The sequence below is a fragment of the Ruditapes philippinarum genome, unplaced genomic scaffold (assembly GCF_026571515.1).
Source record: "Ruditapes philippinarum isolate M1 unplaced genomic scaffold, ASM2657151v2 ctg1843_1_1_1_1, whole genome shotgun sequence".
NCBI lineage: Eukaryota > Metazoa > Mollusca > Bivalvia > Venerida > Veneridae > Ruditapes > Ruditapes philippinarum.
Genome location: NW_026865464.1, coordinates 271,173 through 291,208, shown reverse-complemented (window position 1 = coordinate 291,208; position 20,036 = coordinate 271,173). Strand labels below are relative to the sequence as shown.

Here is a 20,036-nt window from a genome sequence, read left to right as displayed (position 1 = left end):
GCGTCGAAATATAATTCTTCGCTACTTAAGTTCAGCAGACGAACTAAAAAACTTTCAATGATATAGTATGAGGTTATAAGACACTCCGATTTCTATATGGACGTGTATACAACTGTCAAACCTATATTAGATGAAAAGATAGCCGAGTCATATAAAGCATATTAACAAAGACAAATATTCGTACTTCCAACTGCCAAATGTATTTTCACAAAAGCCGCGATGGTAGCATGGACTTCCCTTTTCGCATTCATTGAAATCGTCTTGACAATTGTGACCCTGAAAAAGTAAAGTTTTACTCATATTCTAAACACACACACACACATACACAGATATCACTTTTTTATTTTCTTTTTTATTCATCGAAAAATTTTACTTGAACTTCTGATACTTTTTATTCAGTCATGTATTTTTTCTCAGCTATAGGGAATGCACAATGTTAAATCCGTGCTCACTGCAATATGTTCTCAAATTTGTAAGTACACTCTGTTATATTTACATTCTGAATTCGGCATGAGGTAGTTTTGCTGTAATCGTCAGCTTCCATGTATCACTATCGACCTTGAAACAGGCCCAATCAACCCTGGTCTGAACTGTTTCAGCAACTTAATGGGGTTCAACATAATGTAGCTTATTAATTCAAATCAGTCTATAAATAAATAAGGTAAGGCAACGTTACCTTATAACCGCGACTGCATTGACACGCTTTTCCGTCTTGAGAACATATTGCTTTGTTGTAGCATGTGATATTCCCACATTGTGTGACATTTTTCGTGGCAAATGATTCAACCGCCTGTCAAGAAAACAAAATATTTATTTTGCTTTGAAATGTTCAGTTGTACAATTACACATTACATTTCGGTTTGGTTTAAAGGTATCAAAAGTAGTATCATCACAAAATGTTTTGTTTCATTCATATCCAAAGCAGATATTGCTTAAACTATTACCTTAATGTATGTATAGTTTCAAGATTTTATATGTTTCAGCTACAAGGGCAGATAACTCGAAAGCAAGATAAATGACTCCTATGTTGTTTTTTTTTCGCTTTAAATATTTCTATTATCATAAATTAAGATCACGCAAAGTTTAATGCACCGTTTTCATTCTGCTTTTTCTATATGTACCTTTTTACACATCAAACTATGTGACTAACGCAGTAGGTGGAGGGGACTATGTCGCATATTACGAGCTCTTTCTTGGTATCTACGTGAAATGTAAGTGTTGTTTGCAAGCGTAAACTTCTTTGTTCACTTTACAGAATTGATAATAAATTTCAATATTAGGGAATAATTGTCATTCCCGTTAAAGGACGTTCGCTGTTTTCATCGAGTTTTTTTGTCTTACAGGTAATGACCTTCATTAAGCCTGGAATACATATGTACGCACACACTCACGCACACGCGTGCTTGTTACATGCTTGTTACAGACTGACTATAAAACTGTCAATAAAATAGTCCGATAAGTATCAGAAATTGAAGTTCTGTTTAGTGTTAAGGTTTAATTTTTAACCTTAATATCTAAAATCAAAAAAATTCCGTTGACAATTTATCAATTAGTTAATCGGGTTTAAATCTATATATGCCATTTAGTTCAAATGACTGAATTTTTAAGATCGTTCTAGTTTGTTATCTTTTTGTTCATATTTATATAACATAAACTGATAGTATGGCATTACTTTAAAGAGGAAAGTAAAGCATTGAAAAACGTTTTTATACATGTACTTTTAAGTGAATTGGTCTAATAATAGAAAATTTGTAATTCAATAAAATTAAGTTAACAGTATTTAGCATAACAACAAACCATGGTAAAATTGTACATGAATGTTGCTGGCAAGTGTGAGATGTATGTTCTGATATAACATATATTTATATAACAGATAATAATTTTTTCAATAACCAAATGTTGATAAACTTATAACTCAGTATGACAATGTTATATTACTTGGTGACTTTAACTATGATTTACTTCAAAAAGACAAGGGAAAGCCATTGATGGATTTTATTGAACTATTTGATTTTAAAAATCTAATACAATCTAGTACATGTTTTATGAAAAATTGTACTCCTAACCTTTTGGATGTCATTTTAATTAACTCTAAGCCTCTTTGTATGAAAACAATGAATTTTGCAACTGGTATTAGTGATTGTCATAATATTATAAGTACAGTGATAAATAACACCATTCTAAAAAATCAGAAAACTAAAATTAGTTATAGAAGCTTCAGAAATCTTGATATTGATTTACTAAATATTGATCTTTCTTCCATAGTAGTTCCTACCCCTAATAGTATACAATGCTCTGAAGAAAAGGTAAATAAAGTATATGAAACTTTTGAACAGGATATTCAACACATTTTTGACAAACATATTCCTATGAAAATCAAAACAACTCCAATTAGTTTTTTCACAAATGTAGCAGAATCTATAGGGAAAGATTATGATTACAATGTAGAAAATCATCCTAGTATTGCTCAAATCAATGATAGAAATTATTTACAAGATGCCTTTAGCTTTGAACAAACATCACAATGTAATATATCTAAACTTATAAATAATCTAAATGTTAAAAAGGCCACAGGAGCGGATAAAATTTCACCCAAATTTATCAAACTAGGTAAACCATCATTAGTTGAACCGTTGGCAAATATAATTAACTTCTCAATTAAATCACATGCTTTTCCTACTAAATTAAAACAAGCACAAGTTAAACCACTTTTCAAAAAAAAAATGACGCTATGACCAAATCTAACTATAGACCAGTAAGTTTATTACCTATTCCATCTAAACTTTTTGAAAAAGTACTATTTGAACAGATCTCTGCTTATTTTGATGATATATTTGACAATTATTGATGTGCTTTTAGGAAAGGCAATGGGTGTCAAACTACTCTGTTAAGACTGCTTGAGGACTGGAGACAGGCCCTGGACAACAATGAATATGTGGCAGCAATTTTGATGGACTTATCTAAGGCATTTTATTGTCTGCCACATGACATTATTTTAGATAAGTTAAGAGCATATGGCTTATCAGGCCCTGCCACCAACCTCATGCAGTCTTATCTGTCATACAGGAAGCAGCAAATAAAATGGGCAATATTGTAAATTCATGGGCTAATATATCCAAAAGTGTCCCTCAAGGATCAATCCTGGGCCCTCTACTGTTTAATATTGGTTGACATATTTTTTTTTATAAAAAAATGTACTTTATATAACTATGCAGATGACAATACCCTTTCTTTTCGTACTAAAAATTTTGATGAACTAATATGTACCTTAGAACAAGAAAGTAACTATCTTATAAATTGGTTTCATTTTAATAAAATGCAAGCTAACCCTGATAAATTTCAAGCTATTGCTGTAGGGAAGAAAACATTCACTAAATCCCCAGCTTTCAAAATTAATACAAGTGAAATAACATGTGACGAAATTGTAAAACTCCTTGGCATTGACATTGACAAACAATTAAATTTTAATTTTCATATAAGCAATATATGTAAAAAAGCTGCTAATCAGTTAAACAGCCTCAAAAGAATAGGTCACAACTTAAATCAAACAAATAGGTTAACAGTCTTTCATACTTTTATATTGTCTAATTTTAATTTTTGTCCTATGTCATGGCATTTTTGTTCAGAAAATAATACTAAAAAGATGGAAAAACTACAGGAAAGAGCACTTAGATTTGTCTATAATGATTTTAATTCAAGTTATGAAGATATGCTGATAAAGGTTAATATAACAACTCTAAAAATAAGAAGAATGAGGGCTATGGCTATTGAAACTTTTAAGGTATTTCATGATATGTCTCCTGCTGTTCTGTCTGACCTTATTGTCAAGAAAATATCTGGTATAAATTTCAAATATTCAAATATTTTGCAGATCCCACAAGTAAGAACTACAACTGCTGGTAAAAAAACCTTTCAGGTATGCTGCACCTGCTTTATGGAATTCTCTGCCTGACAATTTTAGAAAATGTTCAAATTTTGCTCAGTTTAAAAAGTATTTCATTATGGAATGGTAAAATCAAATGTATTGCTTTTTTTTTATTTACTTCACTTTTGTTTATTTTTCTGGGTTTGAACATTTTTTGTCTCAGTTATTATTTAGTTTCTGAGTATGTTTTTGCTTTAAACGTGTTTTTGCTTTTCATCCCTGCATGATTCCAGCTTATTTTAATATTATCATTTAGTTTCTAGATAGGATGTTGCTTTATTTGTGATGTTTTGTTATTTGCTTATCTTTCCATCATGACTCAAGCTAGCTGTTATATGAGTTCAACTGTTGACTTACATGTATGATCCCCTCTGTCTTTGTGTATTTGTTTGATAACCCATAATTTCATATTTAAATTATATATAAAAAAACTGTTTGTTTTTTTAGTATTTTTATTTATTTATTTTATTTATTTAACACTTCATTAAATTTTTAATTGTTTAATCGGTATATTATTGAACTTTAAGTAATATTTTAGATACTTGACATTGTAAGCATAATTTAATGTACAAGATTAAGTAATCTATCATTTGAGGTTTTTTTTAGCATCTGATTCATTGTTATAAAAATATCTTAAAAGGACTATTTTATGTAAACATCATGTTTAATCAATTTTTATTGCAGCTGTTTTATCTTTGTTGATCTTATACTTTATGTTATATACAGTCGGTTATAAAAGCTCCTAGAGCTTATGTTGTACTGTTGTAAACTTGCCGACTTGAAATAAAACTAATCTTATCTTATCTTATGTTATGTTATCTTATCTTATTATTCATCATAACATAATAATAATAATTGTTCATTCTAAATTACTTTTAATTTCATTAACATTTTTTTCTTTCAAGCAATATTTTATGAGAATGTATATAAATGATACATATTTACAACTTATCAATATTTGAAATACTTTTGGAAAATGTGCGCATTGTAGACCAATTAACTTTTAAAAAATAGGACAGGTGCTATCATAATAGATATTTTCACAGTTTATTACTTTTTACTAATTATGTCAATGGCAATGACTTTTCCTTTTTTATCACAACTTTTGTCTACCTAGACCTACTCGCCTCGTGAAATGAGTCATCGTGCGTCCGACCTCCAAACAGTGATGTTATTCCGCGATTAAATCACTGTTGGTATTATCCTATTTCTTAAATAACAAATATGGAAAATTAACGCAAAAGTTATGTTTACAGGTTCCACGTTGGAGCCGCTCTACATCACTGAAGTGCAATGCAGCAGAATAAACAATTTAGAAATATCTATGATAAATTGTTAAACATCAAGCTTCTTACGGTACACTATTATAAGGGAAGAAAATTGTAAAACTGTAACTTTACCGATAGCTTATGTTGTTACTTTATTGTTTGTGTACAGAAAACTTAGGACAGGTAGATTTCTTTTCATCCTCCATATGAGTTAGAATTAAAATGGAGCGTTTTCATTGAATGGCAGTGGTGGATTTTACACAAGAAACTAAGCAAAAATGAAACAATTTTGATTTATTAAGGTGTGTGCTTAGTAAATAAAAGAATTCTTTTCAATAGTATTAACTGTTTTTGAGCAATTGCAAGGAGTAAATTAGCCCAAAATATCTTAATAAAACAATGAAAATTTACAATACTGTAAACAGACAGTGCTGCACAATGGTCGGCAATGAACTTTGGAATGAAATGCAGACATATAAAAGAAACAATGACCTTGGTGTATTAAGCTTACCCTTTGTACCCTTGTTTTCCTCAGATTTATGATACTGGCATCGCACTCTGTTATAATCACCTGAAAAAAGTGAAATATTTGAAAGTCTGAAAGAGACGCAAAGGCAATCAATTACAACAGCCTAAAAATGAACTTTTAATATCTTTATATACACATGCATAATGCATCAAAGGTAGGATGAATTTCAGTGGCCCAGTATGTAAGATGTCTTTCTCTCGATAATCAGCCCAGGCAGTGTGGGTTCGAGCTCTACTCGGGTCACGACCATGTTTCCTCATATAACACCAGTACCCGTAAGTTCCACAGGGGAATTGAAATCGATAAAAAAAGTTGAGAAAAAAAACTTGTTTCACAATCAAGCTTTAATAAATATGTTTAACTAAATGTACAGATACTCGTATGCAGAAAAGGCAATGCGGGAGGCAACACCAAAAAAATCTAAAATCTTAACGCGAATAATTTTTACTTGAATATAGTGCAATCGATTTAACCACCGATTAGTGTCATTAAAACCTACCGTTAAGTGGTCGATCGAACGCCATTTAAAAGATAATCATGGCACAGAGCAATTGAGAACTTTTATCAAAAAGATCATGACACATGGGCATATCAATGCCAGCATAACATGAACTTTTTAAAAAGAAGTAGAATATGATGATGATGATGATGATGATGATGAAGAAATTAGTTATATTTTTAATGAACAATATTTTGAGTGTACTTTTATAACTGAGACATTACAAAATCCAAATTGTCTTTGTCACCAATCCACCCTAGAATTGTTTCAAGCAACTGCTCCCCCTATCCCTAACCCCAACCAAAAAATAAAAATTGAAAAAAATAAGCATTATAACTGCATTAAATTAATTCAATCATAAATGTTATATTTATAACAGTAATATGTCTTTATTTTGCTGATAAAGCAAACGAAACAACTAAAATAAAGAACAATGTATTACAAAAATCCTACAATGCTGCTAAAATTACATTGATATTTTTCATAAGCATTTAATTGAAATTTCAAACAATATTCTTTCTTTTAGTTAAAATGACATAATTTTACGTTTAGGATTTAACATTTTTTATCATATTTCCACCCAATTGGTTTCAAAGATGTTGTTTATAGTTAATGCATGTTTGCGACAGTTTCATGGTGAAAAATTACAATTTTAAGAAATTATTATCATTCCCGTTTTAGGACATTCGCTGTTTTCCCGCGTTTTTATAGACAGAATGACATTTGTTCAAAGGATTTATATAAAATGATTATGGTTTAAGAGCATAAACATTAAAAATATAAGCGGACAATGGGGGACAAATTTCATGGAAAGATAGAGAACAGTTTTTTTGTTTTTCTTTTTCCTTTTGTTTTTTGTTGTTTTTTTTTTTGTTTTACGTAAACATGCCTCTTTTTAAGAAATGATCAATCTCTTAACTTAAGCTAAAAAGAGAACAATAATGTTTTATGGGATGTATGACATTTTTTATTATAGCAGATAATAAGACAAAAAGAGTTTTCGTACTTATATTTTAGTTATCTTCCTTGAAATTATCTAAATTAAGCCACAAAAAATTGAATTTCATGTAGGCCATCATGTTCTTATATCTTTCAAAGTTTTAATAAATTCAATGAAACAGTTATCATCCTGTCTTTATGTTTATATGAAAAACGTAACCAACGTACTTCGTGTAGAAACTGGTCGTTTTTACATAATAATATTTTTCGAAATGTTTGCTATCGATGTCGTAGAAGTTTCGTATCTTAGATTTAAATATCCATTTGTAAAACATGTTTGCCTGTCATTTCGTTTTTTCCTCGAAAATTAAAATTTTCACTTTCTAAATAATTCTGCATCAATCTTGTTTTTCTCATACATCTTTATATAAAATATTTTTGTTGCCTGCGAACTTCATTAAAATTCTCGAGGTCGCTTTTTGCAAATAAACATATTTTTATTATGACGCGTTAACTTTGATTAGTAGTTGAATCTGTATGAGTAGTGTTGTGTGACAAAAGTTTAATCAAATTTCTGGCAATAGCTCATAAGAGTATGCAAAGATACTAAAATATATATTATAAAGTTGATAAACAAACTAAAGCGTCCTAGTTAAATCTTAATTAACACCATTAAAGTAATCACAATATGTTAAAAAATAATCTAAAACTAGTCTATAAATTGAAATATTACCGTTAACGCAAATATCGTAATAAAGATACAGATGTAGTTCCACATTTCACAAAACGTTCGGTATCATTTAAATAATACGGCTTTATTAGCTTTGCTTTGATTTCATTACCTAACGCGTAAATAATTACTTCTTCGTTGTTATGCCTTAAAATGGTGTCTTACTGTTGTCAAGCTTCATGCAACCCTAGTAAACAACTTCCGTTTTATATCGACGTCATTCGATAAGGTTACCAGCGTGATTTAAGTGATTTATCTGACATATGTAAATGCAATACCGTGCATATCATGCTATATCTATTTGAGACAGGATAATCTGAAAGGAGACATTCCGTCACCCAATATCCTCATATAATTGACATTTATCAATTACTTATTGGATTTTGCAAAGGAATTATATCTTATATTATGACTTTGAGATTTTTCATATTTTTTTTTTGCTTTCTTTCTCGATTTTTTTTCTTAGATCATTTTTTTTACTTTGTGAAAATGCATTCATACGCTGTTTTTGTATAAGTACACGAGGAATCATTGTCATTTGTTTAGATAGGCACATTTTTCGAAATATATCAATTTGAAATAAAGTTAAATAAAACTTCAATAATAAGACATGTGCTTAAAAGTATAAATTATTAATGTAACGATTTCTTGAAAGAAATAATTTTACATTTTTTTGTTATCTTTTTATCGTATTAGAAATTTGGTAAGGCTTTATATTTGATAATTTCACAGTGAAAAACTACTTTCTTAAGATTTTCCGCATGTGGTATCTCAATTTTATTTTTGCTGACAATTCTGACAATGTCAGGCTGTTCAGAGAAAAGCAAAGCTGAAATTGATAAATTACTTAAATGTCAAAAGTAATAAAAAGGAGAAAACTTACTTTTATTCATTCAACTTACCAATCACCAAAAATCCTCTCTTTTTTTTTTGGGGGGGGGGGGGTATTTTTACAGTCTGAAAAATACATTCCTTCCACATGGATAACATTTGGGCATATTTAAGTATCCTAAGAGCAATAACTGCCGTATGCTTTATGAAAACTTAAAAAGCAAAGACAGCCAACAGCCCGAAGAATAAGTAAACAACCCAGCGCTCCTTAGGCAGCCTTTCAACAATTTCGAGTTTTCCAATTTCCTAGCCGCTTTTTGAATGTTTACTTTTCTGTTAAATCTTATTTATTGTTTGTTACAATCCTTATATAAGTTTTCTTTCTTTTAAAAAGATGTATGACTAACAAATCCTGAATCAAACACATTTATTGTCTTCCCGAGAAATACACAACTTTTAAAAATTGCGCCGCTTGCATTTAACAAAGCCAGGTCTAATATTAATTCGCAGTAGTAACAGAAATATGGATGGATGGTTGGACTTTTTCTCCTACTAGAATTGTTGTTTTTATTATTAAAACAAGCAATCATTCATATTTTTTTATAACATGAATAATATCACCGCCATTGATCGTTGATTGTCGAACTTATTTAACCCAAGACTTCTTGTATTTGATGAGCAATTCGACTAAATGAGCTTTCAATGGGGAAAACAGATTCTAATATTAACGTTAATATTAAGGAAATTTCGTTTTAAATTGTTTTTAAGCGTAAAATAAAAAGAATATTTGTTTGTTTGTTGTGTAAGATGTAATTTTATTTCATCTCGTAAACTTTAAAACCACTCGATGAAATAAAATTTCATGTTACACACAAACAAACAATTATCTCTATATCTTCCATGAGGGACTTTAATCATCTTCCATGAGATAAATACTTAATCATAGATACTTTATCCGTTTCCATGATGTTCTTTATCATCTTCCTTGAAGTACTTTATCATCTTCCTTGAGGTTCTTTATTTTTTTCACTTTATTATCATTCATGATGTACTTTATTATCTTCCATTGAGTACATTTCAACTTCCATGAGATAAATACTTTATCCTTTTCTATGAGATTCTTTATCATCTTCCATACAGTACACTCATACTCCATGAGGTACTTTATCATTTTCCATGAGATTGATTATTAATCATCTTCCAGGAGGTACTTTATTATCTTCCATGAGGTACTTTATCATCCTCCATGAGGTACTTTATCACCCTCCATGAGATAGATAATTAATCATCTTCCATGAGATACTTTATCTCATATATGATTACAAGCACCTGCTCTCCTGCTGAACATCGTATTTGTTTTAAAGCTTTCTGGCCGTCCTGCGCTTTTTAATTCTAAACTAGTTTAAGAGATTAACATTATAGTATCACTATGATTCTTTTTATAACGCTAATCAGTACAGTCGATTTATCTAAAATATTTCAGAAGAAAGATTTATATTTGAAACAGATCAATAGCCTTATAAATAAGTAAAGTGCACTGATTAAATGTATAAAGCTCTTTTTTTAATGGTTTTGAATTAACAGAAATCTTTTAGTGATGTCATCGCAAATTTGTAATTTTGATATTTTTTTCTATTTTTTTTTTTTTTTTTTGTCAGAAAATATGTTTGCCACTCGTATACTTTGACTAATTTGAGTCACTCTTGATATATATAATGCATCTGTCCATAAAGTTCTGATGTTTTCTTTCTCAAATGTCAAACATGTTTTATGAAAAAGTCTTTCTAATGCAGACTTAACATTTTTCGACATTGGCGTAATTTATCAAAATCTTGCCGATGATTTATTTTAACACTGTCATAATTGTGTCATGCATTAAGAACTGATATATCTGTCCGTGACGAAAACGCTTTTTTGTCAGTCAATAAAATATTGGTTATAACAGTTATGTTTTATCTTTATATGTAAACAAAATAAACGCCTGCATTAAAAAAATACTGCAATGTTCTGTGTTCGTTTAATACTTTTATAAAATGACCTTGTCTTGCTACTTAATTGCCTCATAGCCGTAAAACATTGTCTCTTAATTGCATAAAAAGGGATATTGCGATCCTTTTTATTTTTTTTCCATTCCATATAAAAAGGTACTGCTAAAATATTGCAATTTTGGTAACCGGTTTTATGTTTTTTTTTCTTCAGATAAAACGCTTACGTTATATTTTTCACAGTTTAAAACTTCTAACATACAATGTTTGATGACTTAATTTTTCTTCTTGCATTAACCGTATTTTTTTCTGTTTGACCTCAACGCTTTATATTCCATTCTAATTATTTATTCCAAATTATATGACAATCTTTATAACATTGTACAAACACGCTTAAACTTAAAGCAGCACGCCTCCAGATTCATGCTAATTTTCATAAAAAATTTGAAAATGTATCAAAAAGTAAAATTTTTTGTAAAATGAACAAAAAAATAAACTACACATTGCAAAAAGCTTAACAACCCATGTAAATTACCAAAAAGGGTCAAAACATGCAATAGCCCTAACTGCGTTACTAACGCAATAGAAAAATGATGAAAAATACTGCAAAATCGTTTATTAATCGCACATAACATGGAAATTATTACTTTTATTTTGAACATTTTTACTTTTCTTAAAAACTTAGTACCTTATTCTTAAGTTTGATTTTCTTGAAATATTTTGGTTCATCTGGAGGCATGCAGCTTTAATAACAGCGTGATTTTGTCGCTAAGGAAAACTTGATGATAAGGGAGTCTCGTTGTTAAGAACTGGTACAATGCTTGTCCTTTATCTTAATAGGAAGAACATCGGCTTTGATATTTCGGGGTCAGCATGAAGTCATGCAAAGCTACTGGAGATCTATTTTTTTTTCATTTTGGTCCAAACCTCATAACGACTTACCAAGTTTATTATAGGAATTAATAACTGCGGCTAGTTTAAATCTTACTAGACAAAGAATTTATGCGCTTTCGCAACAAAGGTAAGAAATATTACAGTAACACCAAAAATAGAGGGCTTAATATCTTAATTAATTGCTCTGGGGCAAGTTTAATTGCTCGGGGGCATGTTAAATTTCTCGGGCATGTTTAATTGATTGCTCTGAGGCATAGGATTAAAAATTTGTTTTAAAATGTGATAACTTATGTCGGTGGATTTGAATACACATATCAATGATTTACATTAAATAAATGGAGCAACAACTATCTTACTAGTACGATAAAAATTGTTAACAATTATAAAAGTAATTGCTTTTATCATAACTCATAAAACTCTATAAAATCATTTTCAAAATAAACAAGATAATACTTCTTATAATATACATGCATGGTATAACTGGAATGCAGGAAAAATACTTTAAAGTGATTTTAATCTGACATATTGATTTTACAAATTTTGAAAAAATATCTTAAAGTATACTTGATCCACCTCATAGCAGATAACTCTTATGTCAAAACGAATAATGAGGACTCGATATAGCCCTTATTAAATGGCGATAGATTATTTACAAATTCGTAACCGTCACATAATCTGACATTATTGGGCTGCAAAGAAGTCGAGTCTTATAGGATTTTGAATAAGACGCATGATTTACTGCGGGATGACACGATTTATTTTGCGTGTCGTCAATAAAACACAAGTACATAAAAATAGCATTCACATATATCAGCTTTAAACTTCAGGACCAATTTAAAATGTTTTGCTTTGTTGCAAACCATTTTTTATTTACATTTTCTTCAAACGGAACGACAATATTTCTTTCTTTGCGTATTCAAATAATGGACTAATGGACTGTGCAACTGCCTGTAGTTACCGAGATTCAATATACACGTACTTCAAAAACTTTAATAGCCGCCTTTTATATACAGTGTAGTAAAGCGAGGTCATCCGTGTGTTTTTTTTATTTTGGTTAGATATGGTAACGTGTCTGATGCCTTTCATGTCTTATATACTATGTTTATGCTTAAATTTGATGTTTTATTATCGGTCATGTCGCAGTATAAAAAACGAGTACAACTAGTACGAACGTAATGGAATGGTGTCGTAACGCTTCCCCTTTAATTTCAACAAACAGATCAAAACAGGCATTCGTCTAGGTAATGTTTTGTTCGGTTATTCTAAAGGTATGCAGTGCACAGCTGACCATTCCTTAATGCGCGTAAAACCTCGTTTCTATAGATACAGTATTGTATAATTTCAAGAAATTATTAACATTGCTTGATTTATAAGTATAATTTTTCAATTCTTTATGTCACTCATGCTAAACAAGCATGCTAAACAAGACATAATGAGGCAAATATCAAAAGAAATACGTACACAGTGAGAAATTAATTACACATTAACAATACAAATAAGTACAATGTCGGAGAAGTTTCCCAGTCCGAGGATACATAATATTACTCACAAGTTAAAATGACATTAGAAACTTGTCTGTTTTTCTTTACACATTCTATGTTTATAACTGAAAAATAAAAATACACTGTAAAGAGTTTCGTGTTCAAGTTATGACACAACTTTTCTCATCGAGAATTTAGTTTTCATGATAATGTCTTGTACATTGCTCTTTCCATTTGCAGCAGTTTGACCAGTTGAGGGACTGTTGTTTTCGGAACCTTCACCTACCATAGTCTCTGCTTGATGATCAACAGAAATAACTTCGACGCCGTTTTTGTCTTCTTCAACCCTATTTAATCGCCTGAAAGAAATACAAATGTCTCTCGAATTTGAAGCACCGAATGATGATAAAATTTAAACAGTCGGATGATGCTGAAAGCAATTGGAAATTTCTGATAAATGGGGAATTCAATATCTGAAAAGAAGGAAAAATGCCCTCATTTTGTAATGTAAAAGATATACCAATGTTTTTGCTTAACATTTTTTCGTAATTATTTTAAATGTACAAAATGAATAACAAATAAAAGAGTTCAAATTCTTAAGTGTAATATAAAGTTATATGTACCACATATATCGTATTAGAAAAGCCAGTGCAAATAGTCCACCTACAGCTATTGCGCAACCTACGACAATTCCTACAATTGTTCCAATTGCCATTGGATCGTCTTTTCCTTGAAAGATACAAAGCATTGCATAAACCAAAATGCTATACAAATATGCTTTTGCTATATAAACTGTTTTTAAGTATCCATTACTTGTAATTGACGGATTTTTTATTGGTAATTTGTTATTACTTTGGTTTGATATCTTCATTCAAATAAAGGAATTCCTGTATGAAATTTTGTAGGGAAATGTAATGTTTATTTACTACAATAAACGTAATAAGAGTGACATCGACAAAAATGTTATTATGACAATGGCAAGCAAAGGGAATGCATCATTAATCGGGTTCGTTATTACTTTTGCTTCCATGTTTTGCTACTTATTTCAAACATTTTGTTTAATTGTTAGAGATATATTTTCATACCGTTTATTGTAGAATCACACATAGGACCTTGCCATCCTTGTTTACATTGACATTTGAATGATCCTATTGTGTTGTTACATACACCATTAGGTCCACATGGCGTGCCCACCAAACATTCATTAACATCATCAACACAATGAAGTCCGTGCCATCCATTATTGCATATGCAGGAGTACGAACCATCCATGTTTATACATCTTTCATTTGTCATACAAGACACAGTTTGACATTCATCAATATCCTTATCGCAAAGAAATCCTTGCCATCCTGTTGCGCATGTGCAAGTAAATGAACCAGCAACATTAATGCAGGTTCCTTTATTCGCACATGGTGTATTCAAACATTCATCCGTATCATTTATGCAGTTTTTACCGCCCCATCCTGCTGCGCAATTGCAGTTGTATGAACCGGGTGTATTTACGCACGTGCCTTGGTTCTTACATGGGAGTTTCACGCACTCGTCTATATCTTGTGAACAGGATTGACCTTCCCAACCAACATCACAAAGACATTTGTAACTCCCTTGATTGTTAGAGCAAAGTCTATGTACACCAGGACAAAGAGAGCTTCCACTAAAATATAGATATTCAAGATTTTACACTTAACAATGTCATCTAAATTTTTGGCCATGATCAACCTATAAAGTTTACATTTTATTACTTTAATCTGGGACTATCCCTACTATTACTTCAAAATCAAACAAATATTTGTTGTGCAAAGATCGACCTTACAATAACTATAAATATAAATCAACTTGACACCTTTAATCAATTAAAATTGGAAAACAAATGTACAAGTGTATTGTTTATGACATTTACCAATGAAATATACAAGTGTATTTATTTTTATCTTACATTCGTCAATTAAATATATAAGCATGTTACTTTTGGCATTCATCAATGTCTTTATCGCACGTGTTTCCTGTCCAGCCAGGCATGCATTCAACATTGACAGACGCACTACGGTTCGTACAGTGTTCGCCGTTCCAGCCTTTTAGACACGTACATCTGTGAAAGGAATTCTTTATTAGGTTTTCAGCGGAACAAAAAAGTTAGAAACAATCAGTTTGTAATTCTACAAGTCTATCTTAAAGAAGCCTTCAGCTTTTCTGAAGGTTGAAAATATTAATGTTAAAAAATCATTTTTATTGTCAGATCATAAGAATTAAGATGGAAATCCCTCGATACCTACCTATAATTTAGTGGTCCACTCTCTATACTAAAAATTAGAAAAGCGGAGCAATGAAAATGAAATTTGCAACTCAGTTTGAAATTGTTGATGAGATATAATTGAAAGTACAACATTTCTCACGCCCCACTGGAAGCGGCTAAAGAAGTATTCAACGTTAAAGTATTGAGATCAATGATTCTGAAGGACTGGACAGATGTTACAACACTAACGTCAAGTACAAGCTGCCTGGCACCTCCTGGTATGAGAATTAAAACCTGGGAAAGGGTAGATCCCTCAAGATCGTTGTAAACAAAGTAAAACTTGCATACACTTGGTTTGAAGAGTCTGTTTTGTGACAGATAGTGAAAAGTGTAGCATCCTCAGTCCGCTAGCATCGGCTTAAGAGCAGTTTTCAATCTTCAACAGAATAAAGTATAATAGTGGAGCGGAAAATAAGGTCTCTCCCATCAAAATAGTGCAAATTGTGATACAAGCATGAAACTTACTGGAAATTCTCTTTAGACTATAGAAATTCCAGAGGTGAAGTGGGCCCAAAAATATCTCTGCTCATCCAAGATGGTCGCCATTTTCAAAATGGCCGCCTTATAAATTTGACGTACATTATAGCTCATTCAGTTAAATTGTTTGTACAGACCTGAAACTTACACTAAAGCATTATAAAGATTCTCCTTTACAAAAATTTAAATCTTGAACAAAATCCGCTTTAATACCTATTCAGAACTCAAGATGGCGTCCAATATGACCGTCGATTTTATGAAAAACTGATATATCTCTTTTGTCATATAATAAGTTTCAGGTCTTTATAAAACTTTTGACTGAATGAGCTATTAATATTCGTCAAATTTATATGGCGGCCATTTTGAAAATGGCGGCCAGTTTGAATGGGCAGAGATATTTTTGGGTCCTCTTAATTTTTTTAATCTACGTGGTTTAAAGATGATTACCTGAAAGTTTCATGTTTGCATCACCATTTGCACTATTTTCTCAATTTCCGGGCCCACTATAACAAAAGATTCCGAAGAACGACAACAACAAAAAAATGGAATCACTAAAGGACACACAAAAACGGCAACATAAAATATGTTGCATGCTCGATTTAATGGGGTCCGTTCATGTATGTTAGTTGTGATTGTAAACACTGAAGTATAGTACGGGGCTACTTTTTACATCTACCACACAATACTCGGCCATCTGCTCTTGTGAGAATTAAAGTCTTGATAAGATGTTATTCCTCTACACTCCAGCAATGGAGATGAAAATTGAGGACTTGTTTTGATTAGTATATTTGATATGTCCATGAGACATAATTAAAAGTACCACGTCTCTTACGCACCCTGACACCGGCTTAAGTCTTTTCAATATTCAAAAAAAATATTGGAATCATTATCCCGAAGAACTAAAAACTATAACAACCTATTTATGCGTGTATGAGAAAATAAAAATAAAACAGAAATAGCCTTGGTGTATATCATAATCAGATCTAGTAAGTAAATAAAAACTGATTGGTTTATAAAATCATCTCTCAAATTATGTCTGTAACACACGCAGAAAATACAGGTTTACAAATTGCTTGGCAAGTAATCAATTTTTAATGAACATACTTATAACTTCCAGGGGTGTTAACACAATGTCCTGTGTGGCCACATGGTGGTGTGTGAGCTCTGCATTCATCTCTGTCTTTATTACAGTCGTCACCCTTTAATTAAAGTAAATTTTGTACAAATAATTTAAGCATTTACGGCATTTCTAAAACGTTTAAGTGAAGAATAAAAGTCTCTTTCAATCAAAATCTTTAGAAGCAATATCGTTTAAGGATTTTTAATGAAGATGTTATATTGGTGTAAAATAGAGAAAATAAGAATCCTTTAAAAGAAAGACCAACACGGCAAAATTGAAAATGTTGCAAGCTCGGTTTGATTGGGCCTGTTATTGACGGAACTGTAGCGTAAGACCAGCACACGCTTCATAATTTATATTCATAAATAGAATTCTACTCCCAATTTACTTTCCAACTAAACATAAATAATATGAACAAAATTAATGTTTCTTCAGATGTAAAAAATGTACTTCTCGTTAAATAATTATCAGTTATAAAAAATCATTAAACATTCAATATTCGAAATAGAAAAACGTTCTGTAATTATAAAATGAAAGAAAAATGGAAACATTTGTAAGAAATTTAATCCTACCTACATTCACATAGTTATACCTGTATCTGCAAGATGATCCATTTTGGTATTTCTTGTAAGATGGGCAATGATTCTTTTATAAGTTTAAAACAGTTTTTTTAATATCATCATCAAAATTGTTGACCAGTTGTTAGATTGAAACATATATTTATGCTATACTTTGAGTCTTATCCATCTTGAATAATAACTTACCCAGCTTCCAACTAAACAATTACACACGCCGTTTGAAAGACAACCTCTAGCATTAAGTGAGCATGTTACATTCCCGCAGACAGTATGGTTCTGTGCCCTCGATAACACTTTCTTAAACACAAATATTCAAATTTATTAAAATATGCATATCTTTTTAAATAAAAGTCTGATCAATGTACAATATGTACAATTTAACAATATAAAAATCCAAAGTACTTAATACAGAAAAACTAGACGGCATTTACATTGTTGCAGGCTTGTCACTTCAGTGTTGTTATATTTTCTGGTCCTTCGGGATCATTTGATGCCAACACTATAAAGTGTTGAGAAGCGAATTGAGTACCGCTCTAGCCGGTTGCTAGGGGGCGTGAGGGATGTTGCACTTATTCATTATCCCTCATGTACAGACTCAATCAAACCGAGTTGCAATTCCTATGTTATTTTGTTGTGATTAATGCTTCCGTTTCCAGGAAATTGGTTAGATTGGACCCGTTCGTAGACGATAGTGGCAAGTGTAGGCATCTGTACGGTACGTAATCGGTTCGGGCTGATTTGGAATATTTCCGTGTTCCTGAACTGAATTGGATTTTTTTTCACCGGATTGATTCAGTTAAATTGGATTTTGAGCTTGACAAGGTAAGAAAATATATAAAATAAAAATATTTACAACTGTTAGTCTTTGAATATTCTACTTGCACGGAACATTAAAATGTTTAAGAAATTTATATACAACTTAATAAGGTTTGTTAACGGTTTTTAATTAGTTGGAATCCACATGTGATCACCTTGATCTGTCTATTCTCCCCTGACAAACGATTAACTCAACTATATATAAGGAATGATGCCATACGTTGCCCAAAATAACACAAATGCAAAGATCATTTAATCAACAAGAAAAACGAACAAAGTTTTAACAGGCTTCTGCAATATTTGATAGTCCTCATGGCCTAAACCCATACTTAAATTGTGTCTCGTATGTTTGTTTTGTTTGAAAGGGTTACTTCATTATCACATACAAATATGTATAATAAATGTGTTTTACTTTTTGTTAAACACCTTAAGACAATTCTATGAAATGACAAAACAAATTATATGCCTTAATTAAAAGGAATTTTTTTTGTAATGAGTTATGACAGTAGCGTCTAAATTCCCGTCTGAAAAGAATAACAAGTAATAGTAATCAAATAAGCTCTTATATTTCCGAAAAAAGAAATGTAATTAGGAAAGCACAACCAATTCTCTACTTATATGAATAAAACTTACCTCGAGTGATATTAAAGCAAAACACCAAATAAGTCTTAGACTTAAATTGCCTTTCATGCCTGTATGTATATCTTGTCATTTGAGTTTAGTATCGGGGAAATAGATCAACTATGTTGACAGAAATCTCAAATTGTTATATTCATTTCACTCATATATGTATATCAGTATTTATGGCACCCATAAAATGGAATCAAAGACAAACATCTAAATCGTGATATCTTTCAGAAAACTGACAAACAAATCTGCATTCACAGTTAAAGATATCCACAAAATAATTCTGCAATTCTTATCTCTCAAAATAATCATCATTTTAAACATTTTATGGCACGGAATTGTAGATATCGTCCAATATTGTTTATATTTAGTAAAACTAAATCTTTTATAAAACTTTGATCAAATGATTGATAATCTTTTTCTATTAAACAAAAGTGAACTATGATAAATGTGATTTGACTGTATGCTAACACAAACATTAATATCTCTTCTAACACAACAAACATTGCAATATAATAATTTATGATCACAGATGTAATTTTGTTTCAGATTTTTTTCAAGATTCAAGATCTGATTTTGTAGGTCTCGGTCTGCAGATTGGACAAAAACATGAGCTAAAACATATACAGCTGCATTAAGGCATTAAAAATGAATCAGTTCACAATGATTGATAGCATTAACAATGAGGACAACAGAACTATTAAACCAATTTGCAATTAATAGCGATACTTTATTTCACATGAAACAGCAGGTGTATAAGATAATTTTTATTGCGTGATACTTATACAATAATTAATTGACTTTCGTCAACTTTTTTTGAAGTGTTAATCGAAATATTGATAAAATTAAAAAAATAAAGAATCTTATTATTATTTCCATATATTTTCCGCTGTTTAGGATAATATATTTCGCGCGTACCGCCCTATGTGAAGATGTTATGTCATGTTCTTATTTTGAAATCTGACTAATGGTGGTTCTTGTCAGGTTTCGTACTTCTTATTCTAGTTTGCATGTTCCAAAAGTATTTCAAGCATGAATATA

At 30.8% G+C, this 20,036-nt stretch overlaps 2 protein-coding genes across 2 annotated transcripts in view; both read right to left on the bottom strand.

The window, feature by feature from the left end:
* The window catches only part of LOC132729131 (neurogenic locus notch homolog protein 1-like), a 48,797-nt gene extending 47,664 nt beyond the window's left edge, over positions 1-1,133 (bottom strand). The window contains exons 1-3 of the mRNA XM_060714872.1: positions 1,122-1,133; positions 677-790; positions 185-276 (exon numbers count right to left, since the gene is read on the bottom strand). Coding sequence (XP_060570855.1) covers positions 185-276; positions 677-790; positions 1,122-1,133 — 218 coding nt within the window. The remainder of the gene's footprint in view (positions 1-184; positions 277-676; positions 791-1,121) is intronic.
* An 11,881-nt stretch (positions 1,134-13,014) lies between these two features.
* On the bottom strand, positions 13,015-19,473 carry LOC132729146 (fibropellin-1-like). The gene is made up of 7 exons (XM_060714889.1): positions 19,002-19,473; positions 17,739-17,849; positions 16,959-17,053; positions 15,051-15,173; positions 14,167-14,738; positions 13,705-13,810; positions 13,015-13,440 (listed from the first exon to the last, which is right to left on the bottom strand). Exons 1-7 carry the CDS (start codon positions 19,056-19,058, stop codon positions 13,248-13,250), a joined length of 1,257 nt encoding a protein of 418 aa, XP_060570872.1. The 5' UTR covers positions 19,059-19,473; the 3' UTR covers positions 13,015-13,247.
* Positions 19,474-20,036: the final 563 nt, after the last annotated feature.